Raw genomic sequence first — 27,044 nt, forward strand, 5'->3', positions numbered from 1 at the left:
TTTTGGGATGACCTAAAGAACAGATTGCCGCCAATAGAATAGAAAAGAAGTTTTTCTATGCCATATTTGAAACAGATTTTATGTGTAATTTTGATAGATTAGGTAATTCCCACATAGCGAAATTGGTATGGCCCAGATCTGGCCCACACAGTGTGTGCACACATGGCCCACATACCGCAAAGAATGACGGCGCTTTGCTGGCCCAGATATGTTTTGCCAGAGGTGGCCCACACATGGGCCAGCACAAGGCCAGTTGCAGACACACTGGTGGTCCTGTGCTGGCCCAGAACAGTTTCAGCTCTGGCCCCAGATGTCAGCCTAATGTGTGCCTTAATCAAGCCATGTAATAACAACATGTGCCAGAACATAATAGTACAAAAGCAACATGACTAAACTCTGTTCAGGCAGTGAATTCTTAAATAGTGCTTTTCTAGTCTCTATACAACATGCCACATTAACACATCTTCTCCTAACTACATTCATACATATTCACACTCAGCATGCAGACTGGAGGAACCAGGGATTGAACCACTAACCTTCCAATCAGCAGGTGATCTGCTCTACCTCCTGAGCTACAGCCGGCCAGTGGTAAACTTGAGTAAACCATCACTAGGTTTTGGATAAAGTGTACACTCACAAACCTGTCAAACCTGCATTTGAAACGTTGGCTACCATAGCAGTATAGTACTGCAAATGGCATTTGGGTCTTCTAACTAAAATTGGAAAATAGGAACATAAATAGTGCCATCATTGCCAGACCTGGCCCACATCTGGTTGACATACACTCTGCCATGACACCAGTCAGTCAGAAGGGCCAGCTTGATGCCGGATCCGGGCCAGACCTGTTTGCTATGAGCCTGGGCCACATAACCCAAACCACAATCGAGCCAGATATGGCATGCCATCGCATAGACAGTGCCATCTATGCCAGGCCTGGCCCATATCTGGATGACATACGTCTTATCATGCCAGAAGTCAGCCAGCAGTGCCGGCTTGATACCAGATCTGGGCCAGACCTGTCTGCTATGTGGGATACTATAATCCTAAAGCCTCCTCTTCATGTCCTCACAGAGATGGCAAGACCTGAATGTTATCAGCAGCCTACTTAAAACATTCTTCCGAAAACTGCCTGAGCCTCTGTTTACTGATGGTGAGTCCAGACATTTGTTTACAGTGAAATGTCAAAGAATCTTTAACAAGTATGTATTGAATAATGTTCTGTTGCTTGGATAAAAAAAATAAAAAAAGATTGCATTTTTTCTTCAGTGGCAAGTTACAAAGCCGCTGAATTTGTTGGCATATGATTTTCAGAATTTTAGAATATCACTTGTAGTTAGTTAGTCATCCATTATCTCTGCCTACAGATAAATACAATCACTTCATTGATGCCAACCGGATTGAAGATGGAGAAGAGAGATTAAAGACAATGAACAAACTGGTAAAAGAGGGCAGAGAACAGAGAAGTGAACATACTTCTGTCTTTTTGATAGTAAAACTCTCTCTATATGTACCCATTGCTTCTTTCTAGATCCATGACCTGCCAGATCATTATTATCACACCCTTAAGTTTCTGTTGGGTCACCTCAAGAAGGTAGCAGATCACTCTGAAAAGAATAAGGTAACCTTTACCTTCAGTCCCATCAATTGAATCGTGGTTTTTTTGTGGTCTAAAATGAAGTTTTAATATTATTTCCAGATGGAGCCAAGAAATCTAGCCCTGGTGTTTGGACCCACTCTGGTGAGGACATCAGAGGACAACATGACAGACATGGTCACCCACATGCCTGATCGCTACAAAATAGTAGAGACCCTTATCCTGCATGTAAGAACCACCAGCTGCTTGCTCCAGTTGCACCTCTGTGAATCGCCAGTTGTGTTTTATGCATTAACACTAGCATCCCCAGGCTTCTACCTTTCTACCTATAAAACCCGAGAGCAGTCAAATGGTGGAAGTGGAAGCTAAATTGGCTAAATTGACCGCGGAGTCATCATTTTGCGTTTCTACCTTTAAAAGCCGGAGAGCAGTCAGTCAAATGCTGGAGTCGTTCATATGTATATTAGGTCGTTACCTAGGAATTCTGGAGGGAGGGGAGTGGGGGTGAGTGATTGAGGGGGTGGGGGAGTGGAGTGTTTCAGTTTGCCATCTTAGGGAGAAATCAACACATGTCCTTTGTATGTCCTTTGTTGCTGACATTTATTGATGAAAACAGTACAAAAAACCAACCATTTGTACACATATTTACAAATAATGATAAAAAGTGAGTGAGTACATTTCAACATTTTCAGCAATCACTCACAATCCTGGCACTGCCACGGTATCTGTCGTCTGCATTTACCACATGTGTACCTGTAGCAGTGAACACATCGCACAGTGGCCTGATTTTTTTTGCATCTGTGTACTTGGATTTTAGGTCGCAAGCCACCCAAAACTTGCTCCATGCACCACTCAGCAGGCCATTTGTAAATATGTGTACAAATGGTTGGTTTTTTGTACTGTTTTTATCAATAAATGTCAGCAACAAAGGACATACACCCATGTGTGTTGATTTCTCCCTAAGATGGCAAACTGAAACACTCCAAGTTGGTGACTTTTGGAGATTTGTTTCCCTGGATGATTGAGAATGCATCAAGATGAAACACAAAAGGAAGCTCACCGCTTTTAGCAGCTCCCCCACCCCCTCAATCACTCAGTGAGTGATTGAGGGGGTGGGGGAGTGGAGTGTTTCAGTGTTTCAGTTTGCCATCTTAGGGAGAAATCAACACACATGGGTGTATGTCCTTTGTTGCTGACATTTATTGATAAAAACAGTACAAAAAACCAACCATTTGTACACATATTTACAAATGGCCTGCTGAGTGGTGCATGGAGCATGTTCATTGGTTCATGGACCTCCCTGAACTAATGGCATTTATGGCAGCAACAAAAGCGGTGAGCTTCCTTTTGTGTTTCATCTTGATGCATTCTCAATCATCCAGGGAAACAAATCTCCAAAAGTCACCAACTTGGAGTGTTTCAGTTTGCCATCTTAGGGAGAAATCAACACACATGGGTGTATGTCCTTTGTTGCTGGCATTTATTGATGAAAACAGTACAAAAAACCAACCATTTGTACACATATTTACAAATGGCCTGCTGAGTGGTGCATGGAGCATGTTCATTGGTTCATGGACCTCCCTGAACTAATGGCATTTATTGCAATTGTCATCTTGCGGGGGGTTTACAGGGTTCCATCGGTAAATGACTGCTGGTCAGCAAACCTGGGAAACCCACAGATAATTGGAACTATGGCACGAAACCACTTCCAAGACATCATGCAACACTCCACTCCCCCACCCCCTCAATCACTCACCCCCACTCCCCTCCCTCCAGAATTCCTAGGTAACGACCTAATATACATATGAACGACTCCAGCATTTGACTGACTGCTCTCCGGCTTTTAAAGGTAGAAACGCAAAATGATGACTCCGCAGGGGTCTAAGGTAGAAAACCAAAATGACTGCTCTCCGGGGGTCTAAGTGTTAACACCATGCAGTAGTGCTGCATTCAGTTCTGCCTCCAGTGGTGTAGTGGACAATACTGTACATTCAATTAGCAACTAAAAGGTTGTTGGTTCAATTGTAGCCAAAGATGCAAATTTTCTTTGTGTCAAGAAAGGTATGTGAAAGTTGCTTTAGTGGTTCAGTTCTACTTATATAGTGCAAGTTCTGTTTGAAGATGCTTTATATTGTAAGATAAACACCCTGCAATATTAGAGAAAAAAAATAATCAAGCAATCCTTTATAAGCAAACGCTTGGGAACTGTGGAAAGGAATATGTCTGTGAAGGTTCTCAGTCATCCAGGTCATCGTAGTCTAAGGAGCTTGGAAAGAAAACCGTCTGGACTCATTTCCCGAGGTCAAATGGCCCAGGATGTGAGTGGGCGTTAAGGCGTCTGGGAAATCACATGATAGGGTGGGGCTAAGTTTCACAATGAGCTCACCTGAAACTTTGGCTGATTTTGACCTGAACCCGTTTTCACACCTTGGCTCGTGTGATTAGTTGGAGGATCATTACGGGGTCCATTGTCCGTCTTGGGGGGACACTCCCACAAGGCTTAAATCTGGGACTCTCCACCATTTGACCCTCAAACTGAGAGGTGAAATGTCTTCAAGCAACTTAAAGAAGTGCAGACACTTTTCTTTCCAAGCTCCCTAGACTGTGGAAAGGAAGAATTCCCTTTAACAGATAGAGAACTCCATCAGAACCAGGCTTAGGGAGGGGGAACCATCTACTGCAGCTGGATGGATGGTGAACACAAGCAGACTGCAAAAAGCAAACAGGACATAACACTTGTGACACTTGTTACAAATAGTTTGATAGTGGCACATAAGCAAACACAGAGAAGATCTCAGTGCATCATGGGAAATCATCCAGCAATCTGAGCGTATAGCAGCATAACTGAGGGATGGTTCAGGGTAAACCGATCCAGCCCTAACCTGCTTTTGGTAAAAAGGAAAGAAACAAAGAAAGGAAATGTTAAGTTTAATCCTAAAAGCAGAAAGTGTCTGTCTCCTGAATCCAAACTGGGAACAGGTTCCACAGGAGAGATGGGAGACTCCTATTCTGCTTTTAAATATTCTAGGAACCGCAAGTAAGCCTGCTGTCTGAGAGCAAAGTGCTCTAGCAGAATAATATGCAACTATAAAATCTATATAGGACTATAAAGGACTCCTTGTTTACATAAGCAACTAGAATCTATTTGATAAATATGATTCAAAATAGTGCAGCAGAATTTCCTTGATACCAGCTGTTTCCTTTCTCCAACAGTATGACTGGTTCTTCAGTAATGAAGAGCTTGATAAAGAAGAGAAGGTATGGGCTCTTATCACCCAAATGAACAGAAAACACCATGAATGACTGTATGCATTCAGATGTCGTCACTTCTTTTATGTCTGCTGGATGTGTGTGTGTGTGTGTGTGTGTGTGTGTGTGTGTGTGTGTGTGTGTGTGTGTGTGTGTGTGCCCGCGTGCGTTTGTGTGTGTGTGTGTGTGTGTGTGTGTGTGTGTGTGTGTGTGTGCCCGCGTGCGTTTGTGTGTGACTGTAGGCCCCAGATGATAATTGGGACATACAGCCTTTGCCCAACATTGACCATCTGCTGACCAACATTGGCAAGCCGGGCATGCCAAGAGAGGCATCAGGTGAGGAGTGGGGGCTGCTGCAAGAGTCCTTTAATGCTTCACCAACAGACAGATTCAATTGTACGCACATTGTGAAGCAGCTAGATTCTCGTGAGCTTTAAGAGTAGCTCAAGAACAGTGGGTAGAGAGCTTAATGGAATGTGTTGTCATGGCCTAGCAGCTGCTTCCAAACCTTGCATGACCGAGCACAATGCAAAGTAATGGATGTACTCTAGAGCAGTAGAGATGGAGTGACAATTTCTGGAGTAAAAAAAATCATGCTTCTATGTCTGGCAGCCCACTGGAAGAGTCTGGGTTTGGCAGTTGCCAGGAGAATGGTACTTGTCTGACTGCATTGTGCCAAATGTAAAGTTTGGTGGAGGAGGGATTATGGTGTGTGGTTTTTCAGCAGTTGGGCCGGGTCCCTTAGATCCAGTGAAAAGAAGTCTTAATGCTTCAGCATTTTGCTCACTGCCTGGGACCATGGAACCCAACTGGCATTTGCTATAGAATACCAGAATTGATAGGTCGACCAATGGTGCCCTGTACATTTCACAGAGGGCAGCATCTTCACCTGGTCACTTTTGACAGGCATAAAATAGCCTGGAGACGACGTGGCCAACGTTATGCTGTGCGTAACATCGCTCAGCATTACCAGTTTGGTCATGGGTCATAGTCAGGGGAGGCATATTCATGAAAGAACGCACAGACCTCTAGGCAAAGACTAGATAAAGGCACCCTGACTGCCATTAGGTGTTCGGATAAATTCCTTAAACGTACTGTCAGACCCTTTTTGGTGCAATGGGTCCTGGTTTCTCCTGGTGCACAAAAATACCCAGCAAGAGTATGCAGGGGTTCAGACACTGACAATCTAATGCCACTGCATTCAACACTAGCAACACAGAAATGTTGAAACATTAGACGGGCTTTAGTAGAAATCACTGAGTTCACTATTTCCTCACTGAACACAGACTCTTGCCAATTTATGGTTAATTCAGATGAGCAGTGGAAACACTGCTTACATACAACTTGAAGAAAAGAGCCTCACTGCTTTAGTTGGAAAGTCTTAACTTTCCCTCCTTATTCATAATTCTGTAGCCTCATCAACTGACAGCATTTTTCTTTCTCAGCAGACCTCTGTTCTGTTGTGCTTGTAGATACTGACAATGTTTCCTACTTTTTCCTCTGTTCTCTTCTTCTGGGCCTTTCTGTGCTTTTTTCTAGCTGAGACAGTGGATCAACCTCTTCGGTAGGACCAGGTCTTCCTTTCTGTGTGTTTGCTCTTTCTTTGGATTCATTTAACCATTTGTGCTCTTTCCACAACTATCGTTTTTTCCAACATCTCCACTTTGCCTTTTTGAAAGCAGCTTGTGCTGTGATTTCTCTTTATTTACATGTTTTTATATTTTGTGACCATCCTAACATTACTACCATCCAATGATGACATTAACTAACTTACTTTTTCCTTTCTATCAGGTTCCACCACCAGCGATTCTCTTAAGTTAAAGGTAGGTGCTAATTCTTGGAATAGGATATCACATTTTGCAATAGAAAAAACATAATTACAAATACTTACAAGTGGTAACCTTTCAGCTTTCCTCTGCATCCAAAAAAGATCCGAACACCAAGTCCATCATCGCTGCCGTCACCCACAAACATAAAAAAAGTCCAAGTATCCACACGGTGAGCAGAAACACTGATGAGATTTCTGCGCACGAACCAGCCAAAGCCAGCAACAATGGTGAAGGAGGGGTAGGGGAAAAAGAAGAAAGAGGAGAGCTAGATGAAGTCGAGGGAGAACAAACCATCCTTAACACTGAAAAAAGGATAGAGGGAAAGATCTCACTTGTAGGAGGAGAAGAAGCTAAAGCAAAAGGAGCAGGCAGTGATGCAAAGATGTCAAAAAGGAGGAACAGCCAAAGAACCAACTTACCACCATCACAGCTTTATCCAAATAGAGGATCTGACTCAACCCGTCAGATCCACACCGCATGCTCAAAATCACCACCTCTCAGGAACCCTCCTTCCCATTTTAATCACAGTCTGGCCAGAGGATATCAGACCATTCCTTTCTGGGTATTACCCACCAGGTCACGCAACATCAGCAGCCAGAGTGGAACTGCTCAGCACCAGTCAGCACCAATCTGCTATAGGAAAACTAGAGGTGGGAGGACAAGGGCTGTGTCCATGAATCTTGACCTTGAGCTGGGCAGGAATGAGGATAGTGTAAGAGGATGTAGAGATGATAGGGTGAAGGTAGTCAGAATGACTGAGGGAGAGCCAGGTCCCAGGTCCCTACCTCACTGTGCACAGAAGCTTCCCTCTCTCATCTCCTCTTCATCAGGATGGATAGATCAGAGTTCCTCAGGACATTCCACTGTCATCCTAAGGAGATCAGGCCTAGACCTGCAGGACAAGCTGAGAGCATGGCGTCGCCACACAGTGGTAGTTTAACCAGTCTGTTTCATCCACACTAATGAATACCAAGCACTTGGCCTTTACTCACTAACACTGTGTTGCACTTGTCCACAAGCAGGAAAACTGTCTCCAGAATATTCTATTGGAGATGTAATGTGTCATTGGAAAAAAATGTCATTGTGTGCAATTGCAATGTCATTCCAAAGTGACAACAATAATGCACGGTACTAGGATCTTTATCTTATTTTCACATACTGCACTCCCTCCCATCTGCTGCGGATTTTTCTCTCCTACAAACATGGTCAGAAATAAAACTGCATAAAATCAAATCAAATATACACTTCTTCAAAAATGAGGAAGAAAATAGCACTCCTGACAACAACTGATGTCATAGACACTTCATATAAACCATATAAAAGATGGAGGCTAGCTACATTAGTGAGAAAGCTGCATTCATAATCTTGTGAACCAAAAAAAAGTCCACGCACATCTTCCTCTGTCAATGGAGCAGGTGCAGAGCTGAAGAAATGAGATGAAGAAATAATGGTTTGCACACTACAGAACTCTAGATTCATTATTTATTGCATGCAATAAATAAAGAGGCTGTAACCTTTTGGAATGAAAACCTACAACAGTATAAATGTAAAAGTGCTATGTGGTACCACAGCAGACATTTGAAATTTAGCTGAAGAGCTGTTGCTGCTCTAGTTATAGCAAGTCACAGTAAAGAATTCATCTTTGTTTTTCTCTGCAGCCTGACTCTGAAATAACTGGTGTTCCTTTTGCCTTCTGGTTTTGACTAATCGCCACTCTTAGTCTCTCGCTGTATGATTGGACTTTTTAGACTAAAAAATACTTGCATGGTCAAAACAAATACAAATATGCAAACCTTAAGTGTACAGTAAGACTATTGTGTTTCCCAGTATGTGTGTGTGTGTTGCATGAGGAGGGCCAGAGCTATAATAAAACCTGTTTCGTCATACGTTTTCAGGGCAGCTATGTGAAGTCATGCCAATTTTTTTGTTTTTTTTTCTCTGTTTGTGTAATCATACAGTGTCAGCAGTGTGCAAACATGATAAATATTTGTTGTTTGTCATATTGTGAACTCATACTTAATGTCAGTGTTACAGAGACAAGAAAGCAGCTAAAAGCAGCAAGCAAACCACGTCCTTAAATCCAAAACCACACAGTCTCATCTGAGTGATGTTAGCTTTTTGTTTTTTCACAGCTTCGGTATTTTTTTGATTCCTTCCCAGAACTTGAGTTTTGTAAAAACAAGTTTCAAGAATGAAAAATTGGAATGGTTAAAAAAATGCGTGTGACCTAAACTGACATTAGCTGTGGTCAAACCAGACTCCATGTTTGTATATCTAGAATCCGTCTGTCTTCTCTGTCTGTGCCCTGGTGCATGTAACTCTGTACAAGTGTTGCAAAATTGGTCCACGCAAAGTCTTGTTAACCTGTGTATATAAATATTATACATATTAAATTATTTGTATTGAAACTGGATTAGTAATATTTGTGCTTCAATAACTAAAAATAATTGACCTTTAATAAAAAGGGCAGCTCTATTTATTTCATAATTCGGGACAGTTTTCTCATCATGCTGGGAACTAAGAAGCACTGCATTTTTTCTGTCTCAGAAAAGTAAAGAGGGGAAGTGAAAGCTTACAGTAGCAGTTCGAGAAATTCCAAAAAGATACTGCCCAGTTGCAATGTGGGAGATGTAGGATTGGGCACTCTTCCAGTTTACAACACATTGGCCATTGAAGACCAAATGTAATGAAGGATGATGATGATTGTATTAGTCCAAAATAAAAAAGAGAATGCTCATACTTTACTCATGTTTGTCTAGAAAGGAAACAGACTGAGGCACCAAATATACAGTCAATCGAAAATAAATGCTTCTCAGCTTAAAGGCAGGATCCATAGATTCATGGTAAAATGAATGAAAGAAGAACTCGCCCCAAAAAGCCCTGTGCATCTAACTCCATACAAAATCCAACATGTTTATTGTTCATCTGGATGTAGCATCAGTGGGAGAAATGTTTTCATCACTCTTGCAAAGCTGTGATTGCAGCCATTTGGAGATTTTCTTACCTGAATTACATCCAAAATCCATTTTCTTTCACTTCTGTGGAGCCAGGTCTTGGTGGGCAGCAGCCTAAGCACAGCCACCAAGACCTCACTCTCCCAAGCCACCTCCAACTTATCTAGGGGGACACCGAGGCATCCCGAGATCTCTTCACCGTCTCTTGGCCTCGAAACACTTTGCATTGGATGCGCCCTTGTGAGATGCCCATACCACCTTAACTTTTTTCCCGCCTTAGACCTTGTCATACTACATATATAATAACTGAAATAACACTAATAGAAATGAAAAAACAAACACATAAAAAGAATCATATGAACAAGAGAAGCCAAAAGAGAATTTATGGAAATCATCTTGGGAAAGAAACATGTTCATAATTTTGACTGCAAACGCTGCCAGACAGGATTTCTTAAAATAAAAACAAAATAAAAATAACAAACTTTTTGAGTGATCTAAGGTTCTTTAGACACTTCCAGTAAGACTGTAGGTTCACAGTGTAATTCACTTTAAATGTGAATTACACTGTGAACCTACAGAACTGCACATAGAAGGGCGATTCTTCCACTGTCTCTGTTTGTAGCAATACAAACCGACTGAAGCATACCACCTAGACTCCTCTACCTGTTTCATACCTGTATGGGTCTCTGTGTCACCTCTGCCTACGACTAAGGCACTACATCCTGGGGCACCCAGAGTGGGAAGGCTTAAGGGAGATCCAACAAATATTGAACAATATTTTATTACAGTTATTGAAAAATGTGCCAAGAATCATATATAACACATTTATAGGATGCTCGTAAATGACGTGATATTTTTGAAGGATGAATCCATGGTGAGCATCAAATCACATAATGATGTAGAGGATAACTTCTCCCCATTAAACTCCTTCACAGATATTGTGGACTTGTTCACTGGTCTTACGTTGAATATCAGCTGCTTCATGAAGATATGCGACTTTTCTTCCTCAGCAGGTAGACCAGACCGTGAGCAACAAAAGGCCACAGCAGCAAAAAGACGACAGTCTGCCCAGACATGTCAAACGGCCACGACATCTGTTCCTAAGGGGTGGGGGGCAAAATCCCACAGCACGTGAGAAAAAAAGCCTGTGACCACATGTTTGTTTACATGAGCATGCATGATAGGACGATATTCTTTGATGAGTACAATCAGAGCCTGGTACCTGTTGTGGTGAACACTGCAGGTGTGATCTCAAGTCTGAATTGTGAGCCTGCCACACACAACACAGCAGTAAACTGAAATGACTCCCAAACTTCAGGTATGTAATTTCCTGTAAGCCTGTAATTAAGAGCTTTTATCCTTTACATTTTACGGTAAAGAAAGTACACTTGAAGTGTTGGGACGTAGGAAAGCTTACGTGTGTGGCAGCAAGCCTCTCCAACACTTCCAATCTGTCCATCACACTCCTCATGTCCTCTCTGAGCCTCTGAAGAGCCAGGATGATCTGCTGTTGTAGGTGAGCCTGATGCAGCATCTCTGCACCACCTTCTGAACCGTGCCCTCCTCCACGTCCATGCCCACTTCCACCACCTGGGGACCACCCCAGACTTCCCTGTGGAGCACCTGTGGACCATAACACTTCAACTGTCTCTTTATTCATTGATTTATTATAACAATCTTTAGGATAAGATGTTATTTCATTGCAACGATGGGTATTTCATTTATACCTATCGTTACAGCGCAGAAAGCTGCTGCAGGATTCTCCTGAACGACAGGATTCGCCACAACAAAGGTGCATGACCAGACAACACGCCACAAAGCCTGGGCTGCGCAACACATGATAACATTTAGCTGTGTTTTTAACAACAGAACATTTCTGTGATATCTCTTTAGTAAATAGCTGATAATTCTAGCTCTTCTAGTATAGGCCTTGTTGATAAGTTATTATGTCAATCTTTAAAGAGCAGCAGCTTGTATCGCACAAAACTACATGACTTTGACAACGTCATTGTTCTAATGAGCTCGTACTAACTAACAAGAGTGAACTGCATCCAAGGCGCATTATACAACTTGCATTAACACCCATTCACGCCCACACGAACCCTTTTTATCTATGTGTGTGATTCACAAATTTATACTCCAATGGATGCATTGGTGTCTTGCCCCCTGGATCAGGGGGCCACCCAGGGATCTAACACCAACCTTCCGATTAGTAGATGACCTGCTCGATCTCCTGAGCTACAGCCACCCGGTTTATCCAATAATAAAATTAACGCTTTTAGAAATTACATAGCAGCTTACGTTCTCTCCAATCACGCTGAGAAGTTTCTTGCCCAGTGTGCCGACTCCTCCTGTCTGGAGCCATCCCATCCTCTGCTCCTTCTCCACCTTGACCTGCCCCAACCTTTCGGCCTTGCTTCTGGCTTTGAGCTGGAGAGGACTCTAGGGGCACGTGGTCATTATAAAAGCTGTCTGACCGGGTCTGTGAGCAGACACAGTTAATTCAGTTAGTTAATGTTTTCTTAAAATTAAGACATTGTGTTATTAACTGGCAGATGTGCCTCACACCTTGACGTTATGGAGCTCCAACGAATCCACTGAATCAGAGAAAATTTCACTTTCTGAATCACTGGTGAGCGGCATAACCTCCAACACTGCAGATTCAGCTGCAAGTAAAATCAAATGTATTCGTGTTTGTGTTGGTTTGCTGGGTTTAACAGGCATTTTGCTGGAACCAACATCATGACAGGAAACACATTTTCAGCCCTAATAGAAAAAATAAAAAATCATTTGTGGAATCTTTTAAGTGAAAATGGCAAAACAGAACTTGATTCTTCACTTCAGTTTATAATACACAGATAATTATTTACATTTATTTAGTATTTAATAAATTCAGAGATTTAACTGTCTACACCATCACGTACAGATTAAAAGCTTTTGTAAGCAGTTGAGACTTTTCTGCTTAAATATGACATAATACACCAGATTTTCCCACAAGCTCTGAAGTAGAAAAAGACAACTGATTAAAGAAATGTAATCGAATTAATACAATTAGCCGATTCCTGTACTAGAGGTCCAGGTTAATGTCGAAGGATTAGTGAGAAAGGCCAGGTCCAGTACCCCACTGTGGGAGAAGTGAGCAGGACGAGCACTTGTAAGGAAAATACAACGACGATCTGTGATCAGATCAAGGATTGATTGTATGTGAACAAAGGTTTCACTCTATAACTGGTTTATAATTGATTTAGAGTCCAGCCCAAGTGTCCGAGAGCTGCCTGTCTGCCAGACAGTTTACCTTTGACACTGTTAAATTTGGGTGAAAGCTTTTAACACCTGAACCGGTCATATGATGATATATCCATAATAACCACATAACCCCACTGTACTTACAGTGGAGGCATTAAAGGATCCACAGAGACCAGACTTCGCTCCCTCACTGTTCACTTTATTAAGACCGAGACCGTGTCAAGTCTAAAGTTTGACTTATTAAAGTCCACAATTTGCACAGCTACATTTTACAACTTTAGCTACAAGGCAGAAGCACTAGTCTGTCATGTCATGTCAGGTCCGTACAACCCGCAACTATTGTATTTAGCCTGTTCAGCACCATTGAGTCCTCCTGTGCATTTCCAGCTACTTTTTCGCCGGTTTTTAATTCCTTAGGAAAAGAATACCAATCATCGCCTCATAATAACAAATAATAATCATAGCATCAATATAAGGATCCACAAATGTCAGCAAATTCCTAGAGGGAGAAACTATTGGAATGGAAAAGTACTAGAGGGACAAATATGTTTGCATCCCCGCAAAAAATGACGACAACAATGAACGAGGGGAAAAAATTTTAATAAAAATATTTCAAGTATTTTCTTTTTTTTCAGCTGGGACCACAAATAAAACACCGAAACATGACCACACAATAATTAACACATAATGCACCAGCACTAGCATACATGCTAGGAACAACGTCACTCACGTAGATTACGTCATAAATTCGACAAAGCTTCCCCCCAAAAGTCAAAATTAGGCCAGAGGTATCAGATCCTTACATACCATTACATATGGTACTCCTGACATGCTGACATATGGTAACATACACCCTGAGAATCATGCAGAAGTCACTAGAGGTGTTTTTATTAAAGCTATTTATTTGGTTATGCATTAGGGCCACAGGTTTTCAAAGTAGGGCTGTGCGATATGACCAAAATCTCATTTCCTGATATAAAACATTTCTCATCCCAATAACGATATATGTCACCAAATATTGCATTTTCTGTCAATTCTGTGAATCCTGGACAACTCGACTTGAAGTGTTTTCAGCTGGGCATCATGTATCTGGAGTTGAGTGTTTTGACCAATGCATTAAACTATACAATTTTAGACATAAGTTGTAACGGTAAGTATGTAATTAAACTAGTATTTAGTACACGGCGTGCTGCGGGGAAAGGCCTGCTCTAATGTTTGAGTCTAAGGTTTAATTTGAGCACCTGTCGGCTCTTTTTTGCTTCTCATCCATAAACTCTCTCCACACTCTTTCACGTGATTCTTGCGTCGGTGGTTAAAGAGGTTTGTCGTGTTTGAGTCTGTGGTGGGGACCGGTTTGCGCCATAATTTGCAGATTACAGTTTTCTGGTCTGTGTCAGACTTTTCATAACCAAACCATGTCCATGCTACAGAGGTAGCCACTCGTTTAGAAATAAGGTGCTCGATTTGTTTTGACTGGTCCTTCTGTTTGGAGCTAACTGGTTCTGGCCATGCTGGTATCCTCTGTGCCCCAATGAAATAATATTGCCGTAAACAGTGTATTTTGCAACACCATGAAACAAATGATAGTGTGTAATTTGAAACGAAGTACTAATGGCTTCCTATCTGAAGCCATTAGTACTTAATAACTTATTAGATTCTCAGTAGCTGAACCTTTTAACCCAAACCTGTAAGTGCCTCATTACACAGAACGTAATCACTGACCTTCTCTGAGTTTCAGCAGTGACTCTGGAGGTCGGGGCATGTCATCAATGAACAGGTAGAGAGGCTCAAAGTATTTGAAGAGTGAGGCTGTATTCTCATCAATGGGCATGGTGTCAATGACCTACAGGGACATAAGAAGACTTAGAGATCAGGAGATTCATTACTTCACTGCAAGTCCCTGAGACATTTAAACAGAAGCAGATTTTTGAGTGATCAGTGAGAAAAGACAAGTGCTATAAAAATCCCAGTCCATTCTATTAACTCTGGTATGGGACTGTTACTCCTTATTACCAGATAACTAGAGCCAAAGTAGTGGTAACGTCTCAGCTAATTGTTTATTCTTGCATCCAGTTTCAACATACATTGTTTAACCCACATAAAATGAGGGTACCTCTTTAAGAAACGATAGAGGTGAGGAAAGATGGACAGCCTGCCCAATCAATCAGAATAAACAGGCTCCAGTATGTTTCAACCAATGGGAAAGCTGCCTGCTGCTGTGTGTCCCACCCACCTGCTCTGTGTCTGCTGCCCTGTTATGTATGTAGTCTCGTGTTGGCTGGAGGAAAAGAGTGCTGCACTGTGTAACAGTTGCTACTGTGGAAGTTCATCTCATTCTTCATCCAACAGTAAGGTAAGAGTTCAAAAACAACATATCTGTATTATTATTTACGGTGAAATGTCATATTACTGTTATTAAAGGGTAAAAAACATACCCTGTCACATTATTTAGAACCCCGCATTCTGACTGAGAGACACCATACAATTGTCTTCAAGCATGATGCACTGAGATCGGTGCACACATACTGTATGTCTCAGTTAGTTTTTGTCTGTTTTGCACTTTATTTTTAAATAACTGCATTCATTTGAATTGTTTTGATAAATAACTGTCGTATATGCAATTACTTTACTTGGATTGCTTGGTAAATTTCAATGTTTTCATATTGTCTTTGGAAAAGTGTTTATTATGCAATTTTCTTGTCTGTTTGACATAAAGCACCAAATCCTTCCCTTGTAGCAGCTAAAAAAAAACAGCTAAACAAAAGCAGGCTGTTTGGGAAGCCTCTAATTAACTTGTGTGAATTTGCTTCTTTACATGTATAAAATAAATGTACCTCCTGTGCAACTTTCTTCATCTCGTCCACATAGGCAGCCATGGCGCTCTCACTACTCATTTTTCCCAGTTGGTTCCATGCATCCCTAACACAGATAAACAACTTTTGAGTCACTGGAAGAAATACACTTGACGACAGCATATCAGATGACAATGTGGTTAAAATCTTATCAAAATGTTTTCTAACTTTGGAATTACAATTATTAGTAACTTTGTAATTAGTAGACAATATCAGTAATTTTAATATCGGCAATTTACTTAACAACATAAAACAAAGAAAGACGTTATTAATCAGTTGGACAAAAAAACTTCTAAAATTCAAATTTTAGCAAGATTTTTAATGCGAGACTATTTCCTTTGTTATTTTTAAGTGACTTGATTACTTGGCTTGTTTTTTTGTTTTTTGCTTTTTTCAAAGTGTGTGTCTGCCACCAAAAACTAACCTGACTACAGCGACTTCCAAGTGCATAAAAAACATATCAGAAAAATTGAATTTCTTTTATTATTTCATTTAAAATTGTAAAATTTCATATACTCCATTTTTATTACATGCAAAATGAAATATTTTAAAGCCACAGCAAGAAGGTCCAGAGTTCAACTCCACCACCTGCCTGGGGCCTTTCTGTGTGGGGTTTGCATGTTTTCCCCATGTTAGTGTGGGTTCTCTTTGGGGACTCTGGCTTCCAATCCAAAGACTGGGAAGAAAGCCTTTCTTCCATTAGTGGATACTTGGATCGGATTGGCTCGGCTCGTGGTCCTCCACCTGCTGCCTCGCCTGTACGCCAGCCTTTGCCATGGTGAGTGGGTGTCACCCGCCGATCTTCTCACTCTCTCGCCTCTCCGCTCCTCGCTCCTCCACCTGCCACCTCACTCACTAGCGCTACCACCTCGCCGTGGTGCAGAGGCTCCGTCATTCAGCGTTCCTACTGTCACCGTCAAGAGGAGGCAAGGCTCTCGCCACCACAGTTCTTCTCATTCAGAGCAGCAACTTCCAGTTGTGAGTGAAACTGACTTTTTCCCTCCTGCTCGCCACAAATTAAGACAGATTAAGACTTCTGTTTGCTCAGCTAAAGAGCCACTGACTGTTTGTTGTAAACCTGGACTGGACTATCAGATAAATGTTCATCATCAACCTGCTTCCAAAAAAATGCTCCACCATGTCAGTCTGTCATTAAGGACACCTGCACCTTTAAATCCGATTATTCCTGTCATTCTGTTTCTATATCCACACCTGTCTCTCAGCCCGTTCCTGCTCCCAGGGCGGCTTGGGCCCTGCCCTCACCTGTTCCTGAGACCCAACCTGTCCCTGCACCCGTACCTGTTCCTCAGGTAGGGACAGCTAAGGTCCGGCCAATTCTTCCACCTGTTACGGTGCCAAGGGACAGGCGGCCCAGTCCTCAACTTGAGCTCCAGCCACAGCATCCAGAGCCAGCCGAGTGCTTTGCTTCGCCTCAGCCAGAGGTTCCCACGCCTGCTGGTCCTGCTCTGTCTCCAACAGAGGGCTATGCCAAGCCACGCCGCCAGTAACCTGCCAAGCTGCTAGAGGCATCCCATCATCTCCGCCGGTCTACAGTGCAGCATCTCTTGTGCTGCCCTCCAGATCAGCACCGGTGCCACCGCTGGCCAAACAGTCGCCTGCCTGAACTGATTTGTCTGTGCCGCTGGCCATGCGGCCACCCACATGAGCGGATTTGTTTTGGATGTTTTTTACTGACTGCCAAAAAATGAATGTATTTAGTTTTTGCAGTACTGTATGGAATGTCTATGTATAAAGGTCACTACACTTATTTATATTTAAAAGGCAGGACAGTGAGTCAAAGATTGATTTTAACTGGTTGTTTCAACAGAACTTGCCAAATGTAGTGAGGAAAACCCTACATGTGGCAACTTTGGTAAAATAAACATTTTTCAACAGTTTTTGTTTGCTCACAAAAAAATGTTCATGTTATTTAAAGACTCGGTGTGCACAGGATCTCCTTTATTTGCTGCAAGGCAGAATCTGTATAACCCAATTCTGTTTAATGGAACATTCAACATCATAATTCTGCTATAATTATAGAAGCTTTAAGCAAATTTAAAATGGAAGCTGTAAATGAACAAGCTTCAATTATCCCTGCTCCCCCTGGTGGATACACAGGGGGAGCAAAAACTCATTTTCCTCCTGTCTTTCAGTAATGTGTAATGTTTTGAATCACAGTATTTTCCTTTTAAAAAAAATAAAAAAATACAGACATCATGCCTTTGTTCTATAATGCAACATTTGCCCACTCACTATAATTGTGGGCAATTTACAGAAAAAACTCACTTGATTAAAACTGTTAAATCAGAATATCAATCACACAGTAGCTCATATTGGCTCATGATCTAGCACAACTCAAATTCTATTGCCCATAAAATGACAAATGTGACCTTGACCTTGAGCAAAATTTTACAGCCACAGAATGACTTTTGTTAAAGTGATTCAGATCGACTTGTTTCAGATAGTTTAACAACACTGACTTTTGTTGATTTGGTCTGAGCTTGCCTGGCAGTGATATCTGGTAAAGCAGATTAAAATATTTACAAATAAACAAATCATTAATGTATAATCAATGCATAACCATCAAAGTGAAATGACCTGATTTATTTATTTATTTGCATCATTTTCATGATGCGTCTACCAAGAAGTCATTGATTCGTTGTTAAAGTGGGTCCAAATATTTGAAAGGTGCTTAATACAGATAATGTAGATTTTAATTAAAAAGAAAAGCTGGTGGATGGAAAATTCGGGTTTTATATCACTGACCCATTTATACTGTTTAAATAGTAATTCCTTAAAAATTAAATGAAATATTATAATATTTGATATTTTTTGTGGTCGGCAATAATGATTAATATTAAAACAGAAAATTTCAAAATTAAATTTTCACTTTCTTAATTAACTGACACAAAATATTGAATTACTGAATTTTTTGGCATGCACATGTGTATACACACACCCACCATTTGTAGCGGCCCACTGGGTCCCAGAAGCCAGGCCGAGGCACTGTACAGGGACCACACACTGCTTGCTTGTACAGACTGTAGAAGCGCAGCATGACCTTATAGGAAGGCCGGTAGGAGCCTACAAAACAGCACAACTATTTGTCAGGTTTATTTCTCCACTCATCAGGACTGGACACCAAACTATACTACATCAATTTATAATCAAGGTCCATTTAAAAAAATACAGCCCTTTTTTATGTGCAGCAATACATACAAAATAGAAAGAAAATGGAGAAATGATAAATACTCTTTGTTAAAATCACTGGTTATCCAGCAGGTAGTACAGACATGTACTACCTGTCTGTACTACCTGCTGGATATCAGATCATATAATGCAATATCCTGAGTTTCCTTGTTCCGAGTACTGACATCCTTTTCTTGAGTGTAATCAAATATTTCTTCTGGAGACTTCTTCAGTTCCATTTATTTGGTCTGGTTGGCAAAGCTTCTAGGATGAGAGGTGAAACGTCTTCAAGGAAACTTAAACAAGTCCAGACACTTTTCTTTCCAAGCTCCTCAGATTGTAGGAATTGCCTAATAATTGATGCTTCAATTTTAAATATGATCAACCTAACTCTATTAATCGGCCACTTGCCTTCCAACTGGCAGTAGTTAAAAAGCGATTACTTGATCCAGCTGCCAGCCTTCCTTTATCTCAAAAATTCTTGAATGTAGTTGTAAAACACCTAACTTATTTACAGAGGAATGATTTATTAATTTATTAAGTTTCATACAGGTTTCAAAGCTCATCACAGCACAGAAACAGCTTAGTGACGGTAACAAATGATCTTATAAGTTCTGAAAGTGGACTCTGTGTGTTTGTTCTGCTAGAGCACAGTGCAGCGTTAAGTAATGCTGATGACAATATTTTATTACAGCAATCAGAGAATGCTGTTGGTACTAAAGGTACTGCGCTGCATTAACGAACTCAAATTAGTTCATGTAATTGGAGAGTCCTCTTCAAGCACTAAGATTAATTATGGAGTTCCACAGGGTTCAGTGCTAGAACTAATTCTGTTTACTTGTGCATGTTTCCCATAGGTAGTTTTATTAGAAGGCATTGCAAACATGTTCAATGCTATGCAGATAGCAGTTTTATCTGTCCATGAAGCCAGATAACACAAAGCAATTAGTTAAACTACAGGAATGTCTTAAACACAAGGACTTGGATGACCTCTAATTTTCTGCTTCTAAATTCGGATAAAATTGAGGTTATTGTACTCGGCCCTAAAACTCTTAGAAATATGGTATCTAAGCAGATTCTTACTCTGGATGGCATTACCAGGAACACTGTGAGGAACCTTGGAGTCTTTTTTTTAACAGGACATGTCCTTCAACGCACATATTAAACAAATATGTAGGACTGCTTTCTTCCATTTGTGCAACATCTCTAAAGTTAGAAATATCCTGTCAAAATGATAATAAAGAATTAGTTCATGCATTTATTACTTCTAGGCTGGACTATCACCACATTCACGTCACTTATTCACGAGGAGTCACCAAAGCAGGTGGACATGAGGGGGAGGGAATTTGAAAAGACATTTAAGGAAATATTTAGTCAACTTGTATGCAAAATGTGTTCAACTGAATTTTACAGAATGAACACTGTCCTCCCCCGTGTAATTAATTCTATTATACCGTGTTAAGAGCGGCACTAAGTGTAGTTCATATAATAAATACTATCTCAAAAAATGATTTACTATCAAAAATTCATCCAATAGTGAATCCATTTGAAACTTTTGCAAAATTGTAAACTTTTTAAACTGGTGCTGTGAAACTTTTTTCTTTTAAATGAGCGCAGGTGAAACTATTTATGAGAATTTTTGGGAAAATGAGAAATACTGAGAGTATGACAAAAAAGATGCACACGACAAATATGAAACTCGGCTAAATCTCTACTGAGCACGTGCTCTGTGGAGGCAGGACACTCGGAATTCTCCTTTTGGATCTCTAGTCAAGGATCTTGGATCATGTGTTTCTGGTACAGTTCATTCCTACAAATAAAATACCTACATATATGCTATTGTAACAATAGTAACACAATATATGTGATTGCTCAACAGTCCTCAATTACGTGGAACCAGCAATGACTGAAAGATTCCATGTACCGTTTTTGGGGAGTTTTTGGATGACATCCACTGCAGCCTGAAAGCGTTTCTGGTGATCAACCACAGGCTCTATCATGGCTGGGACTGGTATGACACAGGAAGCATGAGTGGAGCTGTAGCTGAGGGAGAATATGTACACAGATGTGGAAGTAAAAGTATAAGGAAAAATAAGTCATGAGAGTGAGTCAAATCCAATATTAACAAAATATACCGTAAGTCAAATTAATCTGTGACTCTCTGGGCATTTTTTATTTTGGGGGGTAAATTAATTCAGTTACTAATAGGTAATTAGGTCATAATTAATTAATGCTGGCTATTAATGTAATGTTGATATTTGCCTTGACCCCTTAGCACGAGTGAACACTAGTCACTGATTATAATCACAATGCCCCCTCTCTGCTCCGATGGTTATTGGAATAAAGTATTGTTACTCATACAATGCGCAAATTCACTGATGAGAGCACTGACAGGACCAGTGGTGAAATGTAGATTAGAGCATTTACTGTACGTGTACTTTATTTAAGTTTAAAGTTTACATGTGTCACTCGTAACTTAGTAACTACTTTTAATGCTGTTTCACTTGGTAATGCATTTGCTGGAATTTTCTGATAAATATCAAATTCGTTTGATATGTAGACAGCGATATACAGTGCTGCTACAGTGAACTTTGGCTGCAAGCGAGCTTAGTATGAGTTAGCTGTCTTACCTTACTGACTACGTCCTGCCGCTGTCCATGATCACACCGGAGAAAGACAGCTCGGCAACCTCGGCCAAAAGACTGACAGAGCTGGCAACAAGACGAAGCTTGCTATATCTTGGTCTACGCTGACGGTAACGTTTGTTCACAAAACTGCTCACTAGCCACCTGCCACAGGGCTGACCTACCGTCAACTGCAGCTACTCACCAGTCTGCGCTTTACACAAATGACTTCCGTGTCAAATCACGTGACAATGAGGGCGTCCTCTCTTCCTACTGCCTGGTAGCTCCATACTGATTATGGGCATACTGGACATCCTTTGTCCAATAGATCCACTATCCCTCCACTTCACTAAACCATGCCTCTCTAAATTTGTATCCAAACCGCGGAAATCCAACCTGAGCTATCCCAGTGACATACCTGTTTCTTTTCTTGTCCATCCTGCTCACTCTCAATGAAAATCTCTGCTTCCACCCCTTTTTTACCACCATCATCTCCGATAATAATATAGTAATAATAGTTATTATTATTACTATATTAGTAATAGTAAAACTATTAACTACTAAAAGTAGTATATATATATATATATATATGAATTCTGACAGTAAATGCTGCCCATACATATTAATGTATGGCACGATAATAATAATAATAATAATAATAATAATAATAATAATAATAATAATAATAATAATAATAATAATAACAATAATAACAATAATAATGTCAATTTCAAGGAACATGTTATGACAAACATTTTCTTTACTTGATTATATTTGAATGATAAAAGTTCCATCCATCCATCCATTCGCTTCCGCTTATCCTTTTCAGGGTCGCGGGGGGCGCTGGAGCCTATCCCAGCTGTCATAGGGCGAAAGGCAGGGTACACCCTGGACAGGTCGCCAGTCTGTCGCAGGGCTAACACACAGGGACAGACAACCATTCACACTCACATTCACACCTAGTGACAATTTGGATTAATCAATTAACCTATCCCCACAAGCTGCATGTCTTTGGACGGTGGGAGGAAGCCGGAGTACCCGGAGAGAACATGCAAACTCCACACAGAAAGACCCCGGCCTGATGGTGGAATTGAACTCAGGACCTTCTTGCTGTGCGGCAATGATAAAAGTTACTTTACTTAAATGGGACTGATGTTTACAGGCTTCAGTTGGTAAAATCTGAGTCCTCTACCATCACTTCTTCCACTGCGGATGGGATTAATCAACATGGACACACAAAGTGAACTAATCCTGCTCTATAACCGTTTATGAAACAAAGTAATCAATAAACCAAAATATTTTTTTATTGTCGTTAGCATTGTTTAAAACATTATCCTGCAATTACGAAATTAGTCTAGGAGGCATCAATTTGCATCCATCACTTTCATGTATTGCAGTCAACCCGGGACATGCAGCCCGATTTGTGGATTAATTATTATACAATAGCCCTCCGCTGCCCTAACAGAGGACTGTGTTAAGGATCAGCTTTAGGGCTGATCATTAACATCAGTGAATGCATCACTTGTACCGTGGTCCCTTTTAAAACTGGATCTTAGTAGATGGGGCGGACGAGGAAATCTCAAATTTCACGTCTGTCCACGGTCTATAATCCGTTTAAATAATTTTTGCTGTCGACTTCACGAAGACATCCCCGGAAATATCGACGTGTGCTTTCAAAACAAAGGCATAATAAGGTCCAAATCACAGATTTAGGTTAAAAGCTTCAAAAAATATTATTTCTGGTAAGGTGAGATAATACATGGGAAATACGAATAAATAACTAATGTGGCATCGTGATTAGGAAACGTTCACCTTGCAGTTCTGATCAAATTAAAATAATGCTTCGATTATTTAGTTAATCATGATGAATCTGCAATAATGTGACTCAGTAGCTTTCTTAGTAGAATACAACATGACAAAACATTTGCATGTTCTCCCGCCTCCTCCACTCCCAACGCTGAATTTGGAAATTGATGGATAAATGGGTGCAGATATTTTCTGTTAAGCAATACAATAAGAAAGAACTGGACTGACTCTGTCTGTCTATCTTCCTGTTTAAAGGTAGTTCTTGTATCGCACCATCACCAAGTGCTATCCATGGCGAATTTGGTGATGGCTGTTGTTCTCTTTCTAATATTACAGTGACATTAGCTCACAAACTGGGAAAAGACACAACTGTTGCTGTGAAGTAATGCTATAATATATTAAATACATAAAATATAACAATAAAAATTAATTGATGTTCAAATAAAAATTACTAAATCTTGTAGACACAAGCAGAGAATGACAAGCAGAGAATGGTTATACAAGGTCTTAATTATGCCTCTGTCTACACTATTTTTAATTTTACTTCAAGAGACTACGTGGGTCCAGAAGTCGTCTTTTATAAATATAAATAAATAACATGAAACAGGTAGGTCTACCCTGTTTGCGCGTCGCAAAGTCTTTATTTTGAAAATCATCCAGGAAGAGATGCTTTACAATCCAACCACAATGGCATTGCAAAGGTTTGTCTTGTCTCTTGTTTTCCTCCGGCAGGATAAAACATGAGGAGCACTCTGCTCTGTGATTTGTATACACTGTCTTGACAGCCGAGCCAGTAGACTGTCAACTTCCTACCTCGGTCACACACACAACGCAGGATACGGTTGCAGGGACGGAGGGAGGCACGGAGAGCTAAATAAAGCGCAGCCTCTTTACAGTATGTTGGGCAACAGAAAGAAAGCAATCCCCCAGGTCAAGAACGGAGCCGGGACGTCCGAATTAAAGGCCATTGATCCTCTGCGGAATCTGGGTGAGAGTTTTTGTTACAGCAGCCTGTGCGTTTATTATGCTTTATTAGGCGACTGTGGCTCAGGGGGTTGGGAATCGCATCTGTAACCGGAAGGTCGCCGGTTCGATCCCTGGGCTCTCTGTCCTGGTCGTTGTGTCCTTGGGCAAGACACTTTACCCTACTTGCCTACTGGTGATGGCCAGAGGGGCCGATGGCGCGATATGGCAGCCTCGCTTCTGTCAGTCTGCCCCAGGGCAGCTGTGGCTACAACTGTAGTTGCCTCCACCAGTGTGTGAATGTGAGAGTGAATGAATAGTGGAATTGTAAAGCGCTTTGGGTGCCTAGAAAAGCGCTATATAAATCCAATCCATTATTATTGTATTTTTACTGAAAGAGTACCGGTATCTCCCTCCGACTGAGAAAATGGCTTTGCTAGACGGTAACCCTGCTTTAACCCGTTAACCCTGCTTCACATTCAGATTGCAGTGCTTGAAAATTTTGCTTTGCTCCCTAGTACAAATCGAGGTACTTGAGGTATACTATTCCACGCTGCTCTAGTTTATCCAGATAGTAAAATTACTGAAATTACCGTATTCCAGTGAGCCGATATTTAACTTAAAATATTTTCCTGACTTATTCAAATCCAGTTAAAAAATAAGGAGGTGACTCTGTTGTTATAGATGTACAGTTTTCACATTTAAATATGTGCCACTGAATTGAGCAACATAAACTGAGCCCATTCTCACTTCTATGATTTTTCTTCTTCTTTTTTTTTTCAAACAAAAAATTTGGATCCCAGGGTAAAACAACTTTAGCCACCCATGTGCTATAGCTCGGTATTTACAGCCTTTTTTTTAATGGATTAAATTCATTTTTCACCTCAGAATTCTACACTAAAAACCCAAAACATAGCATGTACATAAGTATTTGTGATGCATCCTGTGTCATCATGTGTCTGATGTTTCTACAACTTGACTAGAGTCCACCCGTGGTGTGTCCAATTCAATTCAATTCAATTCAGTTTTATTTCTATAGAGCCAAATTACAACAACAGGTTACCTCAAGGCGCGTTATAATGTAAGGTTAAGATCCTACAATAATACAGAGAAAACAGAGAAACCCCCAACAATTATATGAGCAAGCATTTTGGCAACAATGGGAAAGGAAAAATTCCCTTTTAATAGGAAGAAACCTGCAGCAGAACCAAGTTGAGAAAGGAGTGTCCATATGTCACAACCATTTAGGGGGATGGAGTTCACTGGACATGGTTTGGAAAGGCAGCTCTCTAATATAAGGTCCCGTAGTTGACGGCAGATTTCAGAGGACAAATTAAGCTGTGAAGACAAGGACTTGTCTGTAGACCTCCAAGACTGGATTATATTACATTGAAGGTCCCAGTAATCACAGGGGCCTCCATCATCCATAAATGGAAGAAGCATCACCAGGACACTTCCTGTAACTGCCGCCCAGCCATTCTGAGCAGTCAGGGTAGAAAGGCCTTAGTCATGCCTTTTTTCAAACTATGGCTCATGTGATGAAGCACATGGATGATAGTAGGTCAAGAAACCTGGAATAACTCCCAGTACATTTTAAATACCTGGGACTCTGCACAATTTGGTTTTAAAATTGAAGAAGTTTCTCTGATGAGATGTGAAATCTCTTCACTTAAAGAGAAACTTAAAGAAGTCCAGGTGTGCCAAACTTTTATCATCATCAAGAATTGCAATAAGCAAAGGCTGTGCATATTTATGCCTGTATTATATTTTTAGTTTTTAGTTTTAAATTTCCAAGAATTTAAAGAAAACATTTCACTGTCATTATAGGGTATTGGGTATATAATTTTGAGGTGAAATTTTTATTCAATCCATGTTAGAATAAGGCTAACACATCACCATGTGGAGCGAGTGAAGTCGCTGTGAATAACTTCCAGATGTGCCGTATGCTTACGTCTAGACAAAAGTTTAGGCGGTCGAGTTTGAGAAAATCCCCTCGAAAGAAGCTCCAGAATAACAAAAACATTATAATTAATTTCAATATATTAAAAATAGTTGTATTAGTGGCTGTATGTGGTCAACAACTGGGTCTCCAGTAAAATAAAGAACATTCAATTCAATTGTATTTCAGCAGGGTTTATTATATGTTTTCACTATGAACTGAAGTGCTATATAATAAACTAAAATAGAATAAAATAAAATAATGTTCTTTTACATTCAAAATGAAATAAAGAACTCTTGAAAGAGTTGTCTTACATATAAAGTCCTTAATTTAAAAAAAGAAAAGGTCTAGTTTGGAACGTTGCTTTGAAAAAATGACCTGATTGGCTGAGTAACATCACATGGAATGACTTACAATCCATGTGACTGGTCTATGTTTGCTGTGTGCACACACTGACTGCCAAAAAATGAAAATAGCAGTACAGATTAAAATAACCATGCTGTACATGCATACAAGAAAACTTGTACCAAGAATCAAATCTAATGGGTCCATACAGAATAGTGTTTGGATTCGGATTCAGACTGCAGTCCACCTTATGGGCTCTAGACTAATCACCATACACTTACGTCACTGAAAGGTTCCTTCCGTGCCGTAGAGTTCATGAGATTCTACAAAAGAACCCACAAACGGGATACCAAGAATTTTGACAGTTTGTACTTTCAAGTATTGACATACAAACGGAGAGAACTATGTCCAAGTTATAAGAACTAACCCTACAAGGATTGCTCGTGGCCTGGTG

At 40.6% G+C, this 27,044-nt stretch overlaps 3 protein-coding genes across 3 annotated transcripts in view; 2 read left to right on the plus strand and 1 right to left on the minus strand.

Annotated features, from left to right (window-relative positions):
* LOC146626131 (rho GTPase-activating protein 23-like) overlaps nt 1-9,059 on the plus strand; it is an 82,087-nt gene extending 73,028 nt beyond the window's left edge. The window contains exons 16-23 of the mRNA XM_085361166.1: nt 1,072-1,150; nt 1,365-1,438; nt 1,529-1,618; nt 1,697-1,822; nt 4,808-4,852; nt 5,086-5,179; nt 6,635-6,666; nt 6,752-9,059. Coding sequence (XP_085217292.1) covers nt 1,072-1,150; nt 1,365-1,438; nt 1,529-1,618; nt 1,697-1,822; nt 4,808-4,852; nt 5,086-5,179; nt 6,635-6,666; nt 6,752-7,612 — 1,401 coding nt within the window. The 3' untranslated portion in view covers nt 7,613-9,059. The remainder of the gene's footprint in view (nt 1-1,071; nt 1,151-1,364; nt 1,439-1,528; nt 1,619-1,696; nt 1,823-4,807; nt 4,853-5,085; nt 5,180-6,634; nt 6,667-6,751) is intronic.
* A 1,227-nt stretch (nt 9,060-10,286) lies between these two features.
* acbd4 (acyl-CoA binding domain containing 4) lies at nt 10,287-21,747 on the minus strand. Its single transcript, XM_085360335.1, has 10 exons — nt 21,544-21,747; nt 20,838-20,956; nt 18,688-18,808; nt 15,707-15,791; nt 14,595-14,715; nt 12,195-12,292; nt 11,928-12,108; nt 11,044-11,249; nt 10,849-10,896; nt 10,287-10,726 (listed from the first exon to the last, which is right to left on the minus strand). The coding sequence occupies exons 2-10, from the start codon at nt 20,911-20,913 to the stop codon at nt 10,607-10,609; spliced, it is 1,056 nt and encodes a 351-aa protein (XP_085216461.1). The 5' UTR covers nt 20,914-20,956; nt 21,544-21,747; the 3' UTR covers nt 10,287-10,606.
* Nucleotides 21,748-24,099: 2,352 nt separating this feature from the next.
* LOC146626133 (1-phosphatidylinositol 4,5-bisphosphate phosphodiesterase delta-3-A-like) overlaps nt 24,100-27,044 on the plus strand; it is a 29,855-nt gene continuing 26,910 nt past the window's right edge. The window contains exon 1 of the mRNA XM_085361167.1: nt 24,100-24,331. Within this exon, the coding sequence (XP_085217293.1) occupies nt 24,241-24,331 (91 nt within the window). The 5' untranslated portion in view covers nt 24,100-24,240. The remainder of the gene's footprint in view (nt 24,332-27,044) is intronic.

The sequence above is a fragment of the Diplotaxodon limnothrissa genome, linkage group LG8, assembly GCF_057381915.1.
Source record: "Diplotaxodon limnothrissa isolate DT_005_m linkage group LG8, D_limnothrissa_male_GT1.1, whole genome shotgun sequence".
In the NCBI taxonomy this organism is placed as follows: domain Eukaryota; kingdom Metazoa; phylum Chordata; class Actinopteri; order Cichliformes; family Cichlidae; genus Diplotaxodon; species Diplotaxodon limnothrissa.

What these genes read in the sequence shown, in the direction of transcription:
- acbd4 (XM_085360335.1), bottom strand. Translation starts at nt 20,913, where the DNA reads ATGATAGAGCCTGTGGTTGATCACCAGAAACGCTTTCAGGCTGCAGTG. An exon ending in TGAAGAAAGTTGCACAGGAG is followed by an intron (nt 14,716 to 15,706) that starts GTACATTTATTT and finishes ATGTCCCTGTAG; the next exon opens with GTCATTGACACCATGCCCAT. An exon ending in ACTGCTGAAACTCAGAGAAG is followed by an intron (nt 12,293 to 14,594) that starts GTCAGTGATTAC and finishes TTTTACTTGCAG; the next exon opens with CTGAATCTGCAGTGTTGGAG.